At 41.9% G+C, this 22,838-nt stretch overlaps 3 protein-coding genes and 12 non-coding genes across 16 annotated transcripts; 1 reads left to right on the forward strand and 14 right to left on the reverse strand.

The window, feature by feature from the left end:
* Positions 1–5,699: 5,699 nt before the first annotated feature.
* On the forward strand, positions 5,700–14,442 carry map2k1 (mitogen-activated protein kinase kinase 1). The gene is made up of 11 exons (XM_076089915.1): positions 5,700–5,782; positions 11,069–11,279; positions 11,728–11,874; positions 12,090–12,167; positions 12,338–12,389; positions 12,665–12,789; positions 13,161–13,368; positions 13,576–13,637; positions 13,733–13,791; positions 13,904–13,949; positions 14,033–14,442. Exons 1-11 carry the CDS (start codon positions 5,700–5,702, stop codon positions 14,144–14,146), a joined length of 1,185 nt encoding a protein of 394 aa, XP_075946030.1. The 3' UTR covers positions 14,147–14,442.
* Positions 14,443–14,527: 85 nt separating this feature from the next.
* LOC142947892 (large ribosomal subunit protein uL4A-like) lies at positions 14,528–17,806 on the reverse strand. Its single transcript, XM_076089764.1, has 12 exons — positions 17,739–17,806; positions 17,422–17,542; positions 17,206–17,333; positions 16,917–16,951; positions 16,634–16,740; positions 16,256–16,394; positions 15,895–15,961; positions 15,578–15,698; positions 15,365–15,492; positions 15,075–15,158; positions 14,759–14,879; positions 14,528–14,668 (listed from the first exon to the last, which is right to left on the reverse strand). The coding sequence occupies exons 1-12, from the start codon at positions 17,804–17,806 to the stop codon at positions 14,582–14,584; spliced, it is 1,206 nt and encodes a 401-aa protein (XP_075945879.1). The 3' UTR covers positions 14,528–14,581.
* On the reverse strand, positions 14,956–15,023 carry LOC142948158 (small nucleolar RNA SNORD18). Its single transcript, XR_012953443.1, has one exon. It is a non-coding gene; the product is annotated as a small nucleolar RNA SNORD18 (small nucleolar RNA).
* LOC142948176 (small nucleolar RNA SNORD18) lies at positions 15,241–15,312 on the reverse strand. The gene has a single exon (XR_012953460.1). It is a non-coding gene; the product is annotated as a small nucleolar RNA SNORD18 (small nucleolar RNA).
* On the reverse strand, positions 15,776–15,843 carry LOC142948159 (small nucleolar RNA SNORD18). The gene has a single exon (XR_012953444.1). It is a non-coding gene; the product is annotated as a small nucleolar RNA SNORD18 (small nucleolar RNA).
* Positions 16,032–16,131, reverse strand: LOC142948165 (small nucleolar RNA SNORD16). Its single transcript, XR_012953449.1, has one exon. It is a non-coding gene; the product is annotated as a small nucleolar RNA SNORD16 (small nucleolar RNA).
* LOC142948162 (small nucleolar RNA SNORD16) lies at positions 16,463–16,561 on the reverse strand. The gene has a single exon (XR_012953447.1). It is a non-coding gene; the product is annotated as a small nucleolar RNA SNORD16 (small nucleolar RNA).
* Positions 17,082–17,153, reverse strand: LOC142948155 (small nucleolar RNA SNORD18). The gene has a single exon (XR_012953440.1). It is a non-coding gene; the product is annotated as a small nucleolar RNA SNORD18 (small nucleolar RNA).
* Positions 17,620–17,687, reverse strand: LOC142948160 (small nucleolar RNA SNORD18). Its single transcript, XR_012953445.1, has one exon. It is a non-coding gene; the product is annotated as a small nucleolar RNA SNORD18 (small nucleolar RNA).
* A 104-nt stretch (positions 17,807–17,910) lies between the features above and the next one.
* On the reverse strand, positions 17,911–17,982 carry LOC142948156 (small nucleolar RNA SNORD18). Its single transcript, XR_012953441.1, has one exon. It is a non-coding gene; the product is annotated as a small nucleolar RNA SNORD18 (small nucleolar RNA).
* Positions 17,983–19,043: 1,061 nt separating this feature from the next.
* LOC142947521 (large ribosomal subunit protein uL4B-like) lies at positions 19,044–22,690 on the reverse strand. Of its 2 annotated transcripts, none has more exons than XM_076089171.1 (10): positions 22,542–22,690; positions 21,621–21,792; positions 21,365–21,471; positions 20,987–21,125; positions 20,568–20,692; positions 20,257–20,386; positions 19,881–20,037; positions 19,591–19,674; positions 19,275–19,395; positions 19,044–19,184 (listed from the first exon to the last, which is right to left on the reverse strand). In XM_076089171.1, exons 1-10 carry the CDS (start codon positions 22,542–22,544, stop codon positions 19,098–19,100), a joined length of 1,125 nt encoding a protein of 374 aa, XP_075945286.1. In that variant the 5' UTR covers positions 22,545–22,690; the 3' UTR covers positions 19,044–19,097. The 2 variants fall into 2 exon arrangements, with proteins under 2 accessions (XP_075945286.1, XP_075945285.1); XM_076089170.1 differs by lacking the exon at positions 22,542–22,690 and adding an exon at positions 22,214–22,291.
* LOC142948161 (small nucleolar RNA SNORD18) lies at positions 19,472–19,539 on the reverse strand. Its single transcript, XR_012953446.1, has one exon. It is a non-coding gene; the product is annotated as a small nucleolar RNA SNORD18 (small nucleolar RNA).
* On the reverse strand, positions 19,757–19,828 carry LOC142948157 (small nucleolar RNA SNORD18). Its single transcript, XR_012953442.1, has one exon. It is a non-coding gene; the product is annotated as a small nucleolar RNA SNORD18 (small nucleolar RNA).
* LOC142948167 (small nucleolar RNA SNORD16) lies at positions 20,763–20,862 on the reverse strand. Its single transcript, XR_012953451.1, has one exon. It is a non-coding gene; the product is annotated as a small nucleolar RNA SNORD16 (small nucleolar RNA).
* Positions 21,194–21,292, reverse strand: LOC142948163 (small nucleolar RNA SNORD16). The gene has a single exon (XR_012953448.1). It is a non-coding gene; the product is annotated as a small nucleolar RNA SNORD16 (small nucleolar RNA).
* Positions 22,691–22,838: the final 148 nt, after the last annotated feature.

Consider the following 22,838-nt stretch of genomic DNA (forward strand, 5'->3'; position numbering starts at 1 on the left):
ATTCAGTTTACTGTGATTCATGACAAGTAGCAAATCCTCACTGGAGCGTCTGTCGATCCACTACTGAGATAATCCACAAATTGTTTCAGCTCTGATTTTGAATATTGTTTTAAATTCTAACAATACATCATCATCGTATAAGCGCTCCGTGTGTTTTGTGTGTTGAATCTTAATTTGTAAAGTAGCCTAACCAGTAACTATTCCTGCAAAATTGACACTGAAATGAACTAAAGAGGCATGAAATGGAAGTACTCAAGTAAAGTGCAAGTACAGCTCAGATGTGTACTTACAGTAAGTACATTAGTTATGTACTTAATAACTTTACAGCACTACATATGAGTAGCTCTCAGGTGGATGCTGTCTGTGTCTGTTTGCTTTGGGCAAATTCAACGTAGTCCATGCTGCTAAACCAAACCTGGTGTACCCCACTTGTGTCTCTGTGCTCATGTCTCAATCAGTTACAAGTATTTGTTCTGCCTCACAACAGCTGAACGTTGGACTTTTGTTTTTCGGGCTTTATCAGAAATGTGTTTGCAGCCACATTCGGCGGTCCTCTGTGTGCTGTCTTTGGCACGGCTCCAGATGAACTACATATGCCCTGAAGCAAAAGAAGACACAGTTGCCTTTGCTTCTTTATTAGCTCGCTGAGTTATCTTACCCAAACAGAAGGGCCCGGCTCCACCTTCCCGTCGCCACTGGCTAAGGGACATTATGTTCCGTATGAATGAAACATGAAAATCTATTACACCGCCCAAGAATCTGCAAACAAATTATTATTTATTTTATTTTGGTAAAATCGTCTCTTTAAGTTATTTGTATTTTCCCTTCTTGATTTCTCCCTAATTTTCATGAATGTTTTCTTTGACAGCTATCTTTAAGAAGTCTTTAGTCTGCACCTGAGTAGACTCCATTCTGAACAGGAGGGGGCCACTCAGTGATGTGAATTTCATTCTGTAAAAAAGATTAAATTGACCAACACTTGAAGAGGAAGTCTGTGTGTTGCATATGATTACTTTGAGATAAAGAAGGGGATATCAAACAAATGAGATTCAACCACTGAATACAAAGGAACTATTATGTAAAACAGTTACTCCAAGCAATGACGTGCAACAGAGTGTCCACTTGTCTACAATAGCTGTCCCATCCTGTGGCAAAATTTGTGTCTTGCACAGATTTGCATGTTTGGGACCCCAACTGTTGGCCTCTCTCGTCAGCCGGCGCAACTGCCTGCTGTTATCGTCTGCTTCAGAAGCTGCCTTCGTGGCCTGCTGTAATCCCCGGCCACAAATCCCTGACTCCCCAAACAAAGTGGTGGTGGATGAGGCAACAAATCCGCAGCATCAAACGAGACATGGCGTATTCTGTTTTTACTGCACTGCTGCTTGTCCTCGATCAGTGCATCTGAGTTTGTTCCTTTTAAGTCTCATCTGCTGTCTCCTCATGACCCAGCAACATCTGGGGAGTAACAAGTGGTGGAGTGAAACTCTGAGTGATGGTTGTTGTAATTCTCAGTGATTTCTGACCCTTTTGCCTTTCCTCTTCTGGCAGTTAAAGGATCAGTCCATCCAAATCCTTTCAAACAGTAGACACTAATTGAAAGAATGGCTTGAAAAGAAATTGAGATATTTTCATGTGCACAATAGGAAATGTTGAAGACATAGCATTCACAAACATTGAATTTACAGCTGATCAGCTAAATAATCATTATGTATACAACCATGGATTCAGATAAGGATACTGCACCGGCTACACACAGTGTGTGTGTGTGTGTGTGTGTGTGTGTGTGTAAGTGGCACACACACACACACACTGTGTGTAGGCACAGACCACTTAAACTATTGTTTGAGAGTTACATAAGTGTGGACCATAAGCATCGCAATATTGCAATACAGCAACCAGGTGCTAAAACTGTGTAATTAGTTTTAATTATGTTTAACATTAACAAATGTAGAAGCGGGAAACCAGAAAACACCATAATATAAGGCTGTGGGGTATTTGTTTATTTCAAGTTTGACAGCAAAGATGAATTGAGGCAAAATCTGATTGGTAGGTGTGAGAAGTGTGATTGCTCATCAACTGAGTTCGAAGCAGAGAGAAAAGAATATTTGATTTCTGCTGCCACTATACATTAAAATGGAGATGATTGTAATTTCTTTTGTGGCTTTGAAAACTGACATTTTGGAGCTACATCTGTGGATAATCCACAGACCTCACAGTCCACAGTTTTCATTCAAATATGTTGACAACAAGGTGGATCATCCCCAGAGACACTGACTCTGGAAAGAACTGTTGCTGCGGAGATCCCAGACATGATAAGATATAAGGAACAAATACAAGAAAAAGACCCTGCTTTGAATAATAATTTGAGTCTGATAAGTTTTGTCCACATAAAAGACTCAATCGCTTTGTTAAAAAAATCTTCAAATTTAATTTGCTCCTCCACTCTCATCGAAAAATCCAGAATCTCTATTATTCATATCAAAAGACTATTGGACCCAATATTTCAGTGTGTGCACTGCAGGTTTCAAGTTTCCACATGACACTCATAAAAGCTGCTGGACCAGGACTTACAAAACGAGACATCACAAAAGCGTGCTTGTTCGTACGCATCAGATTAAAGGTGAGCACAGAGACGCTTTCCCCCTTCAGCACATGAATGTGTAAACAAACTTGGTGGAACTCCAACTGAAGAAATATAATCAATACTCATTTTTGATTGGAGGAGAAGTATAAGTGTAATTTTCCAAAGTTTAGCTCAACACAAGTTAAATTGCATTGATCTCATGTGTTTTGTGATGTAGGAGAATTCTCAGTGACGGATTTATCTCAAAGCCTCATGGGTAAATGAAACCGATCGATAGAAGTAAACAAATAACATCAAATATAGCAGTTTCCTGATTTGATCGCTTTTTTCGTGCTCCCGACAAGAGATGTTATTAAGTGATGGCTCTAACTTTAACTCAAACATGTCTCGGAGAACATTAGGATGCAAAAAGGATGCCAGCAGTTAAATCGACGCCTCCATAAACTTTTGCTTTATTAATGGTGCGGTGCATATGCATTGATAATGTTATTTGTGGCAAAAATCAATGGGCTCAAAGGTGCAGGGAGCCTGCAAGGGAGCATTTGAGACAGCATAAACATTACTTCCATAACCACTTTAAATGTCTGGCGTCATATTGTGTAAGTAAAGATTCATTAACATTTTACATTTACCCAACTTGGAGTTAGTTGGAGGGGCGGGAAGGGAAGGGAAGGGTGTTGTTTACATAATATAATACAGATTCCAAGTTGAATGAACTGTAATGCTGATTCACTCTTTTGTACTGTCTGTCGTCGTCTCTGTATTTTATATACATATACAGTATATGGTTTTTGATGATATTATTTTAAACTCCAATATGATGTAGCCTGCTTCTACAAATGTGTAAAATAAAGGAATGAATAACTGGAACACCATCGAGCATGTGAGACCCCTTGCTTACAGATCAAATATGGTGGAAAAAACATTCTTTTTGAGAGTATAGATCAGTGGTTCCCAACCATGTCAGCTTTTATACAATATCTACAGTTCTTGCAGCTCCTAGACCCCCAGGAAGGAAAACCACTGGTGTAAATGTTTTATGGTCCATTGGGGGGACCGGGATTGTAGTCAGGTCTCATATGCTTGAGTGCCCACAACCCAATTTGTCAAAAGCAACTTAGAATTCACACGGTTCCTGTTCATGGGCTCGAGACAGGACATGACCAATCTTTCCTCTCTGTCAGTCTTGGTTTATGGAGAAAAAGATGATTTTGGCAGTAAGATGCCTTTGGTAAACCAGGCACGGCTCAGTGGCCTTGTGTCTGTCAGGACAATGTGTAGAGACTTCAGAGCAGATTGTGAAAATGGCAGCCAGTTTCAAGTTGGGCTTGATGACTAATCTGCAGGGTACGGTTAGGCTGACAGCTGACACATCATTCACTAAAAAGGACGGACGGTGATGGGCTCCTGTCCAACGTGTGAAACCATTCATAGGTGGTTCTGATTCATCTTTTACACAGAGGTCGAACAGCCTGACTGATACAGTATGTGTCCTACATTAAAGAGATCAGGAAGTCTAATAAATTCATACATTCTGTTCAAATCGTTGAACATCAGAGATTAATCCTAATAGAACTGAAAGTGTATAAATGGTCAGCGGGGCATTGATGGAAAAGGAGAAGGAAGTTTGGATTGTTGAGCATAAGTCTGAGTTCCTGTAAAAATCAAACCGTGTTCATAATATAAAAAAAGAATCATCAACAGCTTCTTTTAATCCTCTCAACAGCCACAGAGAGTGTCAACAATAATAAAAGATACTAAATGTGTGAAGGGAAGTATTAAAGAAGGGAGGGAATTGCTGCGGGTGAAATCAGACACTGGATCCTTTGTGATTTGGGACTGAAATACAGAGCCTGCACAGAAACTCCTCACAGGATTTATTGTTTCATTTGAAGTTGTTTTGCATAAAATGGTGACTTAAATGGTGTATGTTTATTGTCCATGGATCATAAATGGATTCCATCATAATTATATACAAATTACATAAAGTCAATCACGTAAAGTGGCCTTCAAATGTGTTCACATGAGTCTCCTTCATTAAAAAGAGTTACACTATTCGCATACAAATTACACACAACTCATGAAAGTAAACTCAGATTTGATGCCCTTCACATTTAATTTTACTAGGACATTCTTTTTGGCGTTTGATGTTATTCTGGATTTTGGATAATTAAACATTTAAGGGAATATAATGGTGGGATGAGAGATCCTGAATAAAATATTAGATTCTATGAGAAATATACAGTTTTCAGCTTTTTTTTATATTGCTTTGATTTTCCTCATTGTTATTCAAAACATCCAAATGTGCATCTAATTTCTTTTGATCCACATGAAAACATACAGTTTTGGCCTAACGTTATTGACTCTGTCAAGACAATCTCGTAGCTTTTAGAATGAGGAAAGCAAAGTTAACACACCGTTGAGCATTCATACTCCAACTTTACTCCACTACATCTGTGTGTCACGTTACTTTGCAGGTTCAGATTGATAATACAAAATATTATCCACAAATAAATTATGATGTAGGCTATTATTTTGGATAAATATAAGACATTATTGATGCTTTGATACAATTTGCAACTTACCCAGCAGTATGTATAGTAAAGTATAGGCATAAAACATTCACGTTTTTTTTTTTTATATCAGTGAATTAACAATTACAATGTAATTATATAATTTGCATTATTCTGTAACGGCCCATTCTGCATAGTGAGTATTTTAAATTTTTGTACTTAGTATATTTTGATGCTAATACTTTTTACTTGTAACGTAGTATTTCTACACTGGGGTATTGTTACTTTCATCTCCACCGCTGCTGGTAATACCACCCATCACCAGCAGAGGGGGCGCTGTCCCAACCACAGCCATGCTGTCCGGAAGACGAATGTAAATATTTTTGTGACGCTGCATCTCCCCCCGTATCCTTCACATCCACCCATTAACAGGAACATCAGCGCTTCCAGCTCATGGCTGCACAGCTGTGCGTCTTATTCTGTCAGTCTCTGTCGAGTAACCTGACTGAGTCCTGTTGACGCCAGAGCTCTTCTTCTCCGGGGTTTCCATTCATTCTGCTGGAGCTCGTGTCTTTCTGCAGCGGCTTCTTGTTGTCTCCAACATGCAGAAGAGAAGGAAGCCGGAGCCGATCCAACTCAACCCGATCCCCGATGGAAACACTATCAACGGTACCGGAGCCACAGAGTGAGTGTCAATATGCATCTGCTGCTGATGTGCAGACTAGTGAATGGGTAATGTTGATAAGAGCTCTCTGATCGATCGTTTATGTCGGATTTACGTTCAATAAATATGCTATAAAGGCTCGTGAGAACTGCAGTAACATCGAGATAACTAAATAACTAATTTACTGTGTGTGTAAGCTTTTGTCTTCTGTTTAATATGAGACACAGGTGTGTGTGTGTGTGTGTGTGTGTGTGTGTGTGTGTGTGTGTGTGTGTGTGTGTGTGTGTGTGTGTGTGTGTGTGTGTGTGTGTGTGTGTGTGTGTGCGTGCGTGCGTGCGTGTGTGTGTGTGTGTGTAGGTGTGTGTGCCTGCGCGCACCCACGCACTGGTTTACACTTTCATTGTAATCATTCATATATTGAGATGTTTTTCATAAAACGAATAATTCATTATAAGTTCCCAAATAGTGTAATCTTTAAATATATCTTATTTAATTAAAGACCACAACCTCTAGCTTCAATTGACATCTTCAAACAGCACTGTCAGTCAGACTAGATGTCCAAAAACACAAAGCATTGCTGCTTGACAAATGACACACACGATTAAACAATTATCATAATATTTGCAGATTCAATTTCTGTCGATCAATGCCAACAAGTAATCAATTATCAAGGTTTTTTTGTTGATCAACTAATCGTACTGGCTTACACTAAATATTGCAGCTGCGAAAACTTTCAAAGAAATGTGTCATGAACAAATTATTGTTTTGCTTGCTTTCATGAACACATTCAGACGACATCATAGCCACAGCAGACATTTTGGCATGTCATAGCAGGAAAAGCACATCTGTAATTATTAACTTTATGACTGCATTCCATCTAGCTGAGCTCGATCCTGCGCGCTGCTGGCGTGACACTTGATGGAACTGAGCCATCGTTAACGAAATTAGTATCACCTGTGTGTCCGCCATGAAACGGCTCTAAAGTGTGCGCAGCTCTCAGGTCACATCCTCATGGTGTCATGGTGTCCACTCTGTGTGGACAGTGGTTAGTCAGAGATTGACCTTTGCAGGGAGGCAGCGTGTAGAGTAGTATTTCTGTGTGCTGAAGAAGTTCCGCGTCGGCCTGTTCCCACCACCGTTAGACACGAACACAGTGATGGAGATGTTAAATTGTTGTGACTCCGTGCTCTTGTTCTCAGTTCACAGAGAAAAGCGGTCCAGCAACAAGCTGCAGGATGAGAATTACATAACATGTCATCCCCTCGCGATGGCTGCTTTTCTGATGTGATGTAGAGGTGGAATCTATTTCATTGTTTCATCATGAGATCATACATCTGGAGGCCATTTATGTCTTCTGCAATGAATTACTTCAAAAGTAATAGACTCAAATATAATTTGTCACTTTCGTAAGATCAGCATTTTAGTTCAAATTCATAGAGCTGCAGATTTACTTTCAATAAATCTGCCAACTATTTTCTGGATTTGTCGAGTATTCGTTTGGCCTATGTAACGTCAGAAAACAGGGACACATTCGTAGAGCTTGGTGACGTCTTCCAATTGCTTTTTTTTTTTTGACTGACCGACCAAAACACAAAGACGTGCCGCTTATTATTGTTCAAGACAAAGAAAAACGGCAAATTCTCCAATTGAAGAAGCGAGAAGCCTCACAGCAGGAGTTGTGCCTTGGCTTTGTTTTTATATGACATAATGTTTGGCTGGAGCTGAGCTGTAACGGGCGAAGAGCAGCATGTCGGGATGAAGCAACAATCAGGGACTCTGGATCCCATATTTATTTAAGTCTCTGAGGGAACTCACAATGTCTGTGTGTAATACTGCTGTATTGTGCACAGTGCCTGTCAGACTGACACGCCGCTGACAGAGAACCATGCTGCACCACTTTTCCATGGAAAGACAGTTTTATCTGCGTCCACACACTCAGCTGTCTGAGGCTCTGAGGGAAAACAAATCCCTTTTCAGGCCAGTGACGGTCGATGACGGGTCTGCAGGCACACACTTGTCTCTCACACTCTGAACACATTTTGTTCCTTAACATTGCATTAAAACCAAACTCCTCTGCACCCGCAAGAAAAGGGAACTGGGGTTCGATTTGTGATAGTTATGTAGTTACATTTCAAGTTCAATTTTATTTAGATAATGATGAAACTGTATGTCAGATACCACAGGAACCAAATACGTTTTACAACAATGTCAAACGCGGGGGTATCTTTGTCTGGGAGCTAGACTTTTAATGGCAACAAAATCAACAAATTATGCTCCCTAATGGCTGCAGCTGTCCAATGGTGTCTGCAGTTTGTCAGGACAGGTGTTTTGTATTTTGGCTGATTCCCAGCTTACACCTTCATCATTCTTATTGGTACACTGAGCTTAATGGCCTCATTTAATTATCAGTGTGTACTCCATCCAAAAGGCCCTTTTCACAGCAGACATTTTGATTTGTCAGGTGTTACTTTTAACATTATAGATGTTCTGTTTAAATGGTAAACGGACTGTACTTGTATAGCGCTTTTCTAGTCATCCGACCATTCAAAGTGCTTTAAATCTACATGTCATCATTCATCTATTCACACCCATTCATACACGTATGGCAGGGGCTACCATGCAAGGTGCCACCCGCACATCAGGAACAGCCTTTTGGGGTGAAGTGTCTTGTCCAAGGACACGTCGACATGGACTAGGGGAGCCGGGGTTCAAACCGCCGATCCTCTGATTGAAGGACGACCCTGCTCTACCACTGAGCCACAGTCGTTTAAGTGTCCCAGTAAGTCGTGAAAGCAAACCAGGCAGGAGCGTTAGAGTGAAACCGCTAAATGGAAATTAACCAGCATTCATTTAAACATCTGCACCTGTGATTTTACTGCTGTGACATGTGTTCTGTAAAAAACGTACCGTACCGTAATGATCCCGGATCACATCCAGTCTCATAATACAATACCAATATTATAGCTTCAACTAAAGAAAACCCAGCCGCTGTTGTGAATAGAATGAGGGGACAAAATGATCAGAACAGATGCATAAATCAGCACATTATTTGGAATTTGGACCAGCACACAGGAGGATCTGATGCTCATATAGCAGCACAGGTGTTGCATATTGGGTGCAGAAGAGCTTAATGCAATCGATGAGCCTCTTATTGAAACCAGACTATTCCACTCGGGTGAAAAGGAATTACAGCCTGCAAAATGCTCTCTCAGCGTGAAATGGCTGGCAGCCATGGGAGTAGTGTACTGAGTGGCCCACATAATGTCAGCCAAGCATGTAATATTATCAGAGGAGATCTGAGAACAAATAAAAAACAACCTGTTCTGGACAGACCTCTTCAGGCAATTTGCCATTTGCTAAACTCCTGGATGAGATCCTAATATCACCTGAATGAAAACGTACAGAATAGGCCTGCATCTTTATAGCTTCATTATTCAGAAACATGTTGTGGTTCATTCTTTTGCATAGGCGTGTTGTGTTTAGAGAACTGAATGCGCAAAAAGAAAATGAATGATTAACCCATAGCACATATTTGACCATAGTTTGAGATGCTGGCTCCTCTCTGGTTGGATGAGACTTACTTTATCCTGTTCTACCACAAAGGAATCGCTACTTATGTACTCTAGACCATTTCACCACTATAAACGTAAACATTCCAAATATGTCCCAGGTTATTTCCTGTTGCAGTAATATTATGTGAATGACATAAACTGTCAGGAGGTAAAAATGGACCAAAGCTGTTGCGTAGCAATGCAATTCCGGAGATATGCACGCTTGGTTGTAAAAGCATTAATTCCCTTCACTTTAAACACTGTGAGTGATGCCTTCCCTGTGATACATCAAACTATACTATTCATGAAGTCAGTGTTGGAAAAGCTACAATCAAAGTCTTCTGTATTAAACAAGCAAGGGTGTAACGATGACCTATTTCCCTTGTGAACATGTGAACCATGTTATAGGTTTGTTTGCAGATTCACGGCAGCCTTAAAGGGAGGCCTCACAACTGCAGCCTCTTAAATTGATCTGGTTTGATTTATTTCCCGTTTAATAACCAATAATGTCTCAGAAGCCACACTGCTAAAACAGCGATGCCATCTTCTTTCCGGCGCTTTGTGGCAAACTGTGGGAATATTGTGTGTTTTGCATTTAAACTCCACTAGGTGTCCTTGGGCATTGTGTGGATGTGGATGGAGCACAAAAGGCCGGCATCGTGCTCACTTCGTCCAGCGGGGGGGGGGGGGGGGGGGGAGCAGTGTGTAGCTGTTGTAGTCCCTCACACTTACGTATTGTGTGGAGTGTGTTTCAGGCTGTGCTCCTCTTCTCAGTATCTCCAGCCTCCTCCACCTCTTGTCGACAAAGCGCCCACGGTGCCCACAGCCACCTCAAAATCAGCACTTCGTCTCCATGGATATGCAGGCCTTCTGTCAAAAATAAAAGCACTTAAAGCCTCTCGTTGCTGTGTAGTGGAGCAGCAGAGAGAAGAGCCCACTTCCCTGCCATAGCTGCTCTCCACTGAGTCGTGATTAATATTCAAAGATGAAAAAAAAGCGTAATTACCACTGAGCAAGAAGAAAACCATCGTATTACCATCAGATAAGGGTGCAAATATGAAAGACACTTAAATTACAGATTTTGTTAAAAGCTAAAGATGGAACAGCTTGCAGGCATATGAAATATCCTCGCATGCTTTTGTTTTATTCTTTAGCTTTGCATTATGAAACCCAGAAATACTCATTTGTGCCTCGTTTCCGTTAGTCTGCATCAACAGAAATCCACTCGTTGTTGGTTTTGTCCCTGTTTACATCTAACCAGTTGAATTAACATGGTGACTCATCGGTCTTTACATCACCTTCTATTCAAGGTAAGCAAAAAGGCTTTGACTGGCTTTGAGTTGCAGTGCTGCAGTGTTTGGAGACAGTGGAGTGGGAGGGGAAGAAGAGGTCAAACGGCAGCGTTTCAGAAGCGTTTTTGCTCCACAATTGATTTCTCAAGGAAATGCATTGCCATGACAACAGCGCCAGGCGAGCGCCGTCAGCGCTCGGAAGGATCTCTGAGCTTCCTCACACGGATCTGGGAAGAAACACTTAATAAACACACCCTGTGACCCTTTCTGTCTTCCTGCTGGTTAATTGTAATTGTGCGCTAGTAGCTGTCATACGAAGCTCCATCTTTTCTCCGAGGTTTCAATAACATGAGTACTTCCGGGAAAGAACATCCGCAAAAGTTCCGTCTGAATGGGCTCATGGCCCTTTCTGTTTCCAGAATACATTAATAATATATCATCTTTCTCTCCATCTTCTTTCTCAGAACTAATTTGGAGGCACTGCAGAAGAAACTAGAAGAGCTTGAGTTGGACGAGCAGCAGCGGAAACGCCTGGAGGCCTTTCTGACACAGAAGCAGAAGGTGGGAGAGCTGAAGGACGATGACTTTGAGAAGATCTGTGAGCTGGGTGCCGGCAACGGAGGAGTCGTCTTCAAGGTCTCCCACCGACCCTCTGGCCTGATTATGGCGAGGAAGGTAAGCTGTGGCCCTGAAGGTTTGTCGTAGGAAGGGCTTAAAAGCTTTCAGAAAGCCACTCTGCCTAAACTTTATCTAGTAGAGATGTGTACAAAGGAACTGCATACATGATGTATAATGAACATAGTTCTCTTCTTCAGTATGTCAGACAGGCAATGTTTTTTACAGGCATCATCAATGTTTGGAGTGTGGAGTCAAATTTGTCATTTTCCAGTATTTTGTGAACGTAAAATGTGGATTAATGGAACGAGTCTGTCACAACGTCAAAGAGCCACTGTATAATATCACACAAGATACATGCAGTCATATTAAAGATTTCTTTCCTCATGATCATTTTTAGATTTTAACACAAGTAGTATATGATGTTGTGTAGAGATTGAGTCTCCCAGTATTTATGCTCCATGTGATATGAGAAGATAAATACAACCTGATGTCTGCTGTGTTCCAGCTGATCCACCTGGAGATCAAACCAGCCATTAGGAACCAGATCATTAGGGAGCTGCAGGTGCTGCACGAGTGTAATTCCCCCTACATTGTGGGCTTCTACGGAGCTTTCTACAGCGACGGAGAAATCAGCATCTGCATGGAGCATATGGTACTCATCTTTAATAAGTTCTGGCTCCCAGTGTGTTTATACAGCATTTACTTTGAGTGCTGCTTTACAGACGGTGCCGGCGGTGTCTGCCATGTTTTTTCCTTCCATGTAACTCATTAGTATTGAAAGAAACTCACTTTTGTTTAAATGATTTTAAACTTAAATGAGTGCTTTCAGTAGACGCTCTCCATATTTCCCTTCCCTGCTGGCTGTAGGACGGTGGCTCCCTGGACCAGTCGCTGAAGAAGGCGGGCAAGATCCCAGAGCAGATCCTTGGCAAAGTCAGCATCGCTGTGGGTAGCTCCAACACCTCGACTGCCAGTTCCGTGCTCCGATCGTCCCACTACAGCTATATTTGTTTTGTTTTTGGATAGAAAACTTGGGTCATCACTGAGCTAATACACACTGTCTTTTAAATATTCTAAAATGATACTACGCTGATAAGCAATATTTCTCTTTCCAGGTCATTAAAGGGCTCTCCTACCTGAGGGAGAAACACAAGATCATGCACAGAGGTCATTAACTACTTAATTTACTAAAAGATGTTATAAGGTTTTTACAAGAACTTTACATTAATTAATGAAGACTGTGTGCTTCAGAGTATTGAAATCCCTATTTGACATCTTTGTTGCTCTGTGTTGCACATATGAATGATGAAATGAAATGTGACAGACACAGTGCACGACATGCACCGGGCCTTTGCAGCAGCCTGTTCTTTTGTGCTTACTGTTCCGTGTTAAATATTTGCACCGCCATGTCCTCCTAAATATACCGCATGTCCCTCTTTCAGACGTCAAGCCTTCTAACATCCTCGTGAATTCCCGCGGTGAGATCAAGCTGTGCGACTTCGGAGTGAGCGGACAGCTCATAGACTCCATGGCCAACTCCTTCGTGGGCACCCGCTCTTACATGTCGGTGAGTTCAAATGGATGACACGATCCTGCTGCTGTCATTCACACATTAGCCTTTACGATTCCGGTTACAATTAAAGTGTCAGATTTAATGTGGTTGGCAACTAGAGTCCCCAATTCCCAATTTTGATGACTCAGAAATGAACTAGGACGAGCTTTATACACAGGCTTCACGTCAAGTGGGCCAAACATCTTTTCAGCATGGACGGTGTTTAAAGTTAGCCCTGCACACTGCACTGGAACATGCAACAATCAAAAATATCACAAACTGTTAGCAATGAATTTGTTTTTAGCCTGTCGTCTTTTGCTATGTTTTCTAATTATACAATCCACTCATGGTTGTAGTAGTGATACAATTGCATGTGTGTTGTGCAGCCAGAGCGTTTACAGGGAACCCATTACTCTGTTCAATCGGACATCTGGAGCATGGGTCTGTCCCTGGTTGAAATGGCAATTGGGCGCTTCCCTATCCCACCGCCTGATGCTAGAGAACTGGAAAAGATTTTTGGCTTCGCAGTAGAAGGGGAGGCAGCCTGCAACGAGTCCTCCCCAATGCCACAACCCCCCGGGCGACCAGGCAGCTGTAAGTCTGACACGACGCTGGTTTGTCCTGCGATTCTGCAGAGTGGCCTTCCTTTTCTAAATATTTAAAAAGGGTCTGTTGAAATAGTTCACGCAGAAATCAATGACAGCATTGTGATGAAGTGACATCTATTAGTGACCTTGTGTGATGAGTGCAGAGGATGCAGTAAATTATTAAAGAAGCTGAAATTATTATTTCCCCCTCCAGCTTACGGACCTGACAGACCACCAATGGCTATATTTGAGCTGCTTGATTACATCGTCAATGAGGTGAGTGTGCCCCTCATACGACCACATCCTAACATGAACATACCTTTGCCACCAGTTTGATCCAATCAGTGCTGACTTCATATTTACATTTTCAGCCTCCACCAAAGCTGCCTGGGATATTTAGCTCTGAATTTCAAGACTTTGTGAACAAATGGTATGTAGGAGAAATAAATTCACAAACACCATTTGTATATCCACGTCTGCCCGTCAGGCTTGCTGCCACCTAGTGGTTTTAAAATGCACTACGCTCTGTGTCTCCATTGCAGTTTGATCAAGAATCCTGCAGAGAGAGCAGACCTGAAACAGCAGATGGCGAGTGTTAAATCTTATCAGCATGCTCATTCCCTGAATGTCATTTTCACCTTTGTAGCCACCTTACACCTTTTTTTCTTCAGGTGCATTCTTTCATCAAACTGTCTGAAGCAGAGCAGGTCGACTTTGCTGGCTGGTTGTGCAGCACCATTGGACTCAATCAGCCTGTGACGCCCACCCACGGTACAGCAATGTGAGGCCTGTTGAGTTTACTACAAATCTACATCCCAAGGTCCTCTGATGAGTGGGTTGTATGAGTAATAGATCAGTTTATACTGATCACTAAATGGGTTTAAAAGTTGTGCAATCAATAGTTGTATTAGTGTACAAACCTACATGCCAAGTGAAATTAACTATGTATTGAACAAGTCTTCGGGCTACATTGCAGGCCTGCCTGAAAAGCCATCTTTTTCTAATGATCGAATGGTTTAATCATGACAAATGCTGCTCAACCTGTGTGCTTGATATTCCTCTTTGCCTTGTGTCCTTCAACGCCAACAGATTAAAGTCTTTGTTAGCTTATGTGAAATAAATGGTCTTGTGAATTAAAATTTTGAATTACACGTCTGACTCTTAGATTTGAAACAAATGATTTATTAAATCACTGAACTCTTCTCTGCAAGTATAGAGATTTATGCCGTGGGTTTGGCAGGCACTGGCTTCTTAGGTGCTCCCTTCTTCCCAGGCTTCTTCTTGGGTTTCAGCATCTTGGCCTTGATCTATAGAGACAACAAGCAAGATTTCAAAGTCATTATCAACAATTTAAGACAACAAGTTTTGCTTCCAGCATGAGTGTTTTTGGTTCTTACCTTAGGGTCATGCTTGAGGATGGCATGACGTCTTGCAGTCTTGGCGTACGGGTTCAGTTTGAGCATTATCCTCAAGTTCTTCAGAGGATTCTTCTTCAGTACTCTGCGGTTGATCGTCTTGCTGTAATGACAGAAAAATAAACATCTTAAAATTGTGAACTTCTGCTTAACTACAAATTAGTCACACACTGTATGCGTTGCTCAGGACTTCCATATAATCAGGATTCAGAAACACGGACCTGAAGTGGGAACATCATCATAGTTGACAAGCTGCGTAAAGATAAAGGTTCAAGAAGTTAAAGTGAGCAGCGCTTACGTTGGTGCACGAAGAGCCTTCTGGATCTCCTCACTCTTCAGAATCCTGCTCAGGTCTGTGTTGGTCATCTTGTGCATGGGAAGGCTGAAATGAATGAGGCATTACGAGTTTAATTCATCATGTTGGAAACTATGAAAATAGTCAATTGACAAGTCTTATGATGCTCAAACTCAGAACTTCTTTAAATATCACAGAGTTTCAAAAACACGGACCATGAAGTGGAAGCTCATCACTGATGTGATCGACAGGTTTGACTCGTGTAACAATGAGGTCGCTTCTTAAACACTCACTTGTAACCAATCTTCAGGGAAGCAGGTTTACGCCAGGTGCCGTACAGCTCATCCAGCTTACGGAAAGCGCTCTCAGTCCAGATGCAGATCCCAGGCTTCTTCTTGGGTTTCAGCATCTTGGCCTTGATCTATAGAGAACAAGCAAGATTTCAAAGTCATTATCAACAATTTAAGACAAGTTTTGCTTCCAGCATGAGTGTTTTGGGTTCTTACCTTAGGGTCATGCTTGAGGATGGCATGACGTCTTGCAGTCTTGGCGTACGGGTTCAGTTTGAGCATTATCCTCAAGTTCTTCAGAGGATTCTTCTTCAGTACTCTGCGGTTGATCGTCTTGCTGTAATGACAAAAAAATAAAACATCTTAAAATTGTGAACTTCTGCTTAACTACAAATTAGTCACACACTGTATGCGTTGCTCAGGACTTCCATATAATCAGGATTCAGAAACACGGACCTGAAGTGGGAACATCATCATAGTTGACAAGCTGCGTAAAGATAAATGTTCAAGAAGTTAAAGTGAGCAGCGCTTACGTTGGTGCACGAAGAGCCTTCTGGATCTCCTCACTCTTGACCTCTGGGATTTCCTCAATGCGGTGTCCTAGCAGACGAGAGAATCGTGTCAACCACCTTCCCCTCATCTCGTCACAGACTACAGTGTTGCCCGAGCTTGCTCAGAATTATAGACACATCAATACCTCGTGACAGCTTAAAGACGGCAGGCAACCGTCACTGTTCACAGGATCAGACGCAAATTACACCATCATGGCAAGACAAATGTTACCTACTTTAAAAATAGTAGCCGTGTAAATATGCAACTATAAGTATTTAATTATAGGAATATATACGTTTTAAAAAACTATGCTTCTCATTCTTGACAAATGTTAGAGCTTACCTTTGGCCATCACAAGAGCAGGAATAGCAGAGGCAGCCACAGCGGAGCAGATGGCGTAGCGCTTCTGGGTTGTATTGATTCTGCGGTGCCAGCGACGCCAGGTTTTGGTGGGGGCGAACATGCGACCTCCACGACACATCTAGACCAAAGTCAAGGAGGTTTACTACTTCTAATACTGAATGAAATCATAAGTACTGACCTAATACCTGCTCAGACTCAATGTTCGTCAGCCATCTGTGCCAGCATATGACAGCAGGCATACCGTCACTGGTCACAGAGTAAGTCGCAAATTACACCATCACTGCAAGTCTTGTGCCTGTCCTAGTTTTCACAATATTAAAAAAAAATGTAAAGCTGTAATTTTGGTCACAAGGATACATTTCCAAAAGCACCCTGGCCAGAGCGGTGAGTACCACCTCCTCTCACACGGGGGATACGGGCGACAGCTCTTCCTGTACCCCAAGACTCTGCACTGGTCTGGTGGCCTGTAAGAAGAGAAACATACACCTAAATTACAAACAAAAATAAGTCAGATTTTTGAATGCACGAGCTCAGTCGCCATCTGAAAATCTATATTTTTTAACTATGATGGCCAGTCATGGTGAGTGTGACAAGCTGCGTAAAGATAAATGTTCAAGAAGTTAAAGTGAGCAGCGCTTACGTTGGTGCACGAAGAGCCTTCTGGATCTCCTCACTCTTCAGAATGCTGCTCAGGTCTGTGTTGTCATCTTGTGCATGGGAAGGCTGAAATGAATGAGGCATTACGAGTTTAATTCATCATGTTGGAAACTATGAAAATAGCCAATTGACAAGTCTTATGATGCTCAAACTCAGAACTTCTTTAAATATCACAGAGTTTCAAAAACACGGACCATGAAGTGGAAGCTCATCACTGATGTGATCGACAGGTTTGACTCGTGTAACAATGAGGTCGCTTCTTAAACACTCACTTGTAACCAATCTTCAGGGAAGCAGGTTTACACCAGGTGCCGTACAGCTCATCCAGCTTACGGAAAGCGCTCTCAGTCCAGATGCAGATCCCAGGCTTCTTCTTGGGTTTCAGCATCTTGGCCTTGATCTATAGAGAACAAGCAAGATTTCAAAGTCATTATCAACAATTTAAGACAACAAGTTTTGCTTCCAGCATGAGTGTTTTTGGTTCTTACCTTAGGGTCATGCTTGAGGATGGCATGACGTCTTGCAGTCTTGGCGTACGGGTTCATTTTGAGCATTATCCTCAAGTTCTTCAGAGGATTCTTCTTCAGTACTCTGCGGTTGATCGTCTTGCTGTAAAGACAGAAAAATAAAACATCTTAAAATTGAGAACTTCTGCTTAACTACAAATTAGTCACACACTGTATGCGTTGCTCAGGACTTCCATATAATCAGGATTCAGAAACACGGACCTGAAGTGGGAACATCATCATAGTTGACAAGCTGCGTAAAGATAAATGTTCAAGAAGTTAAAGTGAGCAGCGCTTACGTTGGTGCACGAAGAGCCTTCTGGATCTCCTCACTCTTCAGAATCCTGCTCAGGTCTGTGTTGGTCATCTTGTGCATGGGAAGGCTGAAATGAATATGGAAATTAAGAATTAATTTAAAAAATGTAATTAATTATGTTGGAAAATAGTCAAATGACAAGTCTTATGACGCTCAAACTCAGAACTTCTTTAAATATCACAGAGTTTCAAAAACACGGACCATGAAGTGGAAGCTCATCACTGATGTGATCGACAGGTTTGACTCGTAACAATGAGGTCGCTTCTTAAACACTCACTTGTAACCAGTCTTCAGGGAAGCAGGTTTACGCCAGGTGCCGTACAGCTCATCCAGCTTACGGAAAGCACGCTCAGTCCAGATGCAGAAGCGTCCGACGTGACCACCAGGGGCGAGCCTCAGGAGGTTCAGTTTGTTCTGCATTGATGCTTTCATGACAGGACAGCAATTAAACACTCACGGGTTGAATTATCTAGTTATTTAAAATGTGATGTAGTCCATTCAAAACATATCTAGATGCTAGAAGATTCAGAAACTAAAGGACAAGTTTTACTGCCCATCAATGTCATTTAAGTTTGTAATGCCTACAGCATATAAAATATACATTGTTGGTATTAAGGACTATTAAGATAATGTACAATATTCATTTAGCAAACAGTGATGACTTCTACATTTGAACAAATTACACACCTGAGATATTCCAGAAGACTTGGATGTAGATGGTCCTCTGCTTACGATCTGCCTGAGACTCCTCATCTTACCTTTACCAGCACAAAGGGATCTTTCCACCATGCACTTTTTTTCTTTGGGTTCATGCCGTCATTGAACTGAGGAACAGCAGGTCGACTTTGCTGGCTGGTTGTGCAGCACCATTGGACTCAATCAGCCTGTGACACCCACCCACGGTACAGCAATGTGAGGCCTGTTGAGTTTACTACAAATCTACATCCCAAGGTCCTCTGATGAGTGGGTTGTATGAGTAATAGATCAGTTTATACTGATCACTAAATGGGTTTAAAAGTTGTGCAATCAATAGTTGTATTAGTGTACAAACCTACATGCCAAGTGAAATTAACTATGTATTGAACAAGTCTTCGGGCTACATTGCAGGCCTGCCTGAAAAGCCATCTTTTTCTAATGATCGAATGGTTTAATCATGACAAATGCTGCTCAACCTGTGTGCTTGATATTCCTCTTTGCCTTGTGTCCTTCAACGCCAACAGATTAAAGTCTTATCTGAAATTAACGGTCTGGTGAATTAAAATGTGCAATTACACGTCTGACTCTTAGATTTGAAACAAATGATTTATTAAATCACTGAACTCTTCTCTGCAAGTATAGAGATTTATGCCGTGGGTTTGGCAGGCACTGGCTTCTTAGGTGCTCCCTTCTTCCCAGGCTTCTTCTTGGGTTTCAGCATCTTGGCCTTGATCTATAGAGACAACAAGCAAGATTTCAAAGTCATTATCAACAATTTAAGACAACAAGTTTTGCTTCCAGCATGAGTGTTTTTGGTTCTTACCTTAGGGTCATGCTTGAGGATGGCATGACGTCTTGCAGTCTTGGCGTACGGGTTCAGTTTGAGCATTATCCTCAAGTTCTTCAGAGGATTCTTCTTCAGTACTCTGCGGTTGATCGTCTTGCTGTAATGACAGAAAAATAAACATCTTAAAATTGTGAACTTCTGCTTAACTACAAATTCATCATAAACTTTATGCGTTGCTCAGGACTTCCATATAATCAGGATTCAGAAACACGGACCTGAAGTGGGAACATCATCATAGTTGACAAGCTGCGTAAAAATAAATGTTCAAGAAGTTAAAGTGAGCAGCGCTTACGTTGGTGCACGAAGAGCCTTCTGGATCTCCTCACTCTTCAGAATCCTGCTCAGGTCTGTGTTGGTCATCTTGTGCATGGGAAGGCTGAAATGAATGAGGCATTACGAGTTTAATTCATCATGTTGGAAACTATGAAAATAGCCAATTGACAAGTCTTATGATGCTCAAACTCAGAACTTCTTTAAATATCACAGAGTTTCAAAAACACGGACCATGAAGTGGAAGCTCATCACTGATGTGATCGACAGGTTTGACTTGTGTAACAATGAGGTCGCTTCTTAAACACTCACTTGTAACCAATCTTCAGGGAAGCAGGTTTACGCCAGGTGCCGTACAGCTCATCCAGCTTACGGAAAGCGCTCTCAGTCCAGATGCAGAAGCGTCCGACGTGACCACCAGGGGCGAGCCTCAGGAGGTTCAGTTTGTTTACGTTCTGCAGAGTGATGCCTTTATAATAAAGCACAATAATTAAACACTCGCAGGTTGAATTAGCTTATGGCACATTTTTCAATAGTTAACTTTGATAACCACCGATGCCAAAACATTCAGGACTAAAGGGGAAGCACAGTGTTTCTAGCTATGGCATTCAGGTTTACAAGAACTTCTGCACATGAACTATACATTGCTGTTAGGTATTAAATATTAAGAGCTCTTATCTCCATTTACCTGGGATATTTCTGAAGGCTTTGGTGACCCCGGCGTCCTGGTTGTAGATGATGCATGGTCCTCTGCGTTGGATCCGTCTGCGATTCCTCATCTTACCCTTACCAGCACGCATGCGCTGAGAGGCGTAGACCTGAGAATAGAAAGTTTACATCATTACTATACACCATTAAAAAGAAACCAAGTAAAGCCTAATGTACTCAAGTTTAGCAATATCACAGGCTGAAATGTTACCAGTTAATCCTACTGAAGGAAACAGTCTAAGATCTTTGTGCCGAGTCAAGCCAACAGAGAAAATGAAAAGTTTAGATTACCTTCTTGATGTCATTCCAGGCTTTCAGCTTCTTCAGCAGGAGCACTGCATCCTTAGTTTTCTTGTAGCTCTCAACTTTGTCTTCAACCACCAGCGGGACCTCTGGGATTTCCTCAATGCGGTGTCCTAGCAGACGAGAGAATCGTGTCAACCACCTTCCCCTCATCTCGTCACAGACTACAGTGTTGCCCGAGCTTGCTCAGAATTATAGACACATCAATACCTCGTGACAGCTTAAAGACGGCAGGCAACCGTCACTGTTCACAGGATCAGACGCAAATTACACCATCATGGCAAGACAAATGTTACCTACTTTAAAAATAGTAGCCGTGTAAATATGCAACTATAAGTATTTAATTATAGGAATATATACGTTTTAAAAAACTATGCTTCTCATTCTTGACAAATGTTAGAGCTTACCTTTGGCCATCACAAGAGCAGGAATAGCAGAGGCAGCCACAGCGGAGCAGATGGCGTAGCGCTTCTGGGTTGTATTGATTCTGCGGTGCCAGCGACGCCAGGTTTTGGTGGGGGCGAACATGCGACCTCCACGACACATCTAGACCAAAGTCAAGGAGGTTTACTACTTCTAATACTGAATGAAATCATAAGTACTGACCTAATACCTGCTCAGACTCAATGTTCGTCAGCCATCTGTGCCAGCATATGACAGCAGGCATACCGTCACTGGTCACAGAGTAAGTCGCAAATTACACCATCACTGCAAGTCTTGTGCCTGTCCTAGTTTTCACAATATTAAAAAAAAATGTAAAGCTGTAATTTTGGTCACAAGGATACATTTCCAAAAGCACCCTGGCCAGAGCGGTGAGTACCACCTCCTCTCACACGGGGGATACGGGCGACAGCTCTTCCTGTACCCCAAGACTCTGCACTGGTCTGGTGGCCTGTAAGAAGAGAAACATACACCTAAATTACAAACAAAATACGTCAGATTTGTGAATGGACGAGCTCAGTCGCCATCTAAAAATCTTGTATTAACTATGATGGCCAGTCATGGTCAACAGGCCAGTTCAATGAGGACGGATACACTCACCTGCCAGTTCACTGACTGCATAAGGCTGGCGACTGTTCTTGCGCATGTTGGTGTGCACAAAATTCACAACATCAGGGCGAATTGGAGCCTTGAACACTGCAGGCAAGACGACATTCTTGCCAGCAGCTTCTCCTTTCTCGGTGTAAACCGAGATCAGCGGTCGGGCACAGGCCTAGGAAACAAAAGCAACATTTAAAATAGAGGTAAATATATAAGTTGGATTAGAGAAGGTAATGAATACCATTAGATGCAGTGGCTTTAGTCGGGAGAATATCAATCATTTAAAACAATGTGGGCTTAGAACAAGCAATCGGACCTGCTGGTGTGTCTAGGCCGACAAACTAAACCAACTTAAAAAACAGTTTGATATAACTCGGTGCAGCGTGTACATCAAGTCAGGTGCACCCAGTATTTGACTGACAATATCAACGGGGACTGCTCATTAACATTACGTATTTACAGTTAGAGAAATCTGCTGCTCCTAGCTTAGCTCGTTTATGCTAACGTGACTGACTTTAGCAAGCTAGTCTAAAACGTTGCGTTGTCTTATCAAAGACGGTGTTAGCGCTGTTAAAGAGCATAACTACACTTACAAACCACAAGTGATATTTATGACAAGAAAATGTAACATGAGATGCCCTGTAAATTTGCCACATATGCTAAGCTACGTGTTCCTCATCTAACGCTGTGGCGACAGCCACACGTGTAACTGGGTTGAATTACTGAGCTAACGCTACATATCCAAAATGGCTCCTCGTGTTAGCGTCGTTAGCCGGGAGCATTCCACCTCACTGCTCTAATACATCTAAATTCAAGCTTCGCATAGACAACGAACCAAGGTTTATTTGATAAGTACAAGTCACGAGACACAGCCTACGTATTATATAGCGTCTTAATAACGATCTGAGTGTATTTTCTCACCATTTTCGGTAATTATTTTTCGGCTCGCCGGGAACCACACTGCTCACGGTTTAGCGGCCACAGTGAAAAAGGAAGTTGGTACGTTACCCTGAATGCTTTAAGCCTCCGCCTCGACGAATATCACTTCCGCCGACTGATGTTTTTCACTATTGTTTTGCTTACCACGGCAAAAGGTATATTACAAAACATATAGGATTGAATCAAACAATTGCGTTCGCATTGTCAATCAAATGCTCTCAACAAAACCGTATTAAAGTGAGTTGCTTCAAATGGGACTATTTCTTTACGCCATGTTGG

This window comes from Anarhichas minor, unplaced genomic scaffold (genome assembly GCF_050575085.1).
Source record: "Anarhichas minor isolate MPS153535 unplaced genomic scaffold, ASM5057508v1 ptg000011l, whole genome shotgun sequence".
Taxonomy (NCBI): Eukaryota; Metazoa; Chordata; class Actinopteri; order Perciformes; family Anarhichadidae; genus Anarhichas; species Anarhichas minor.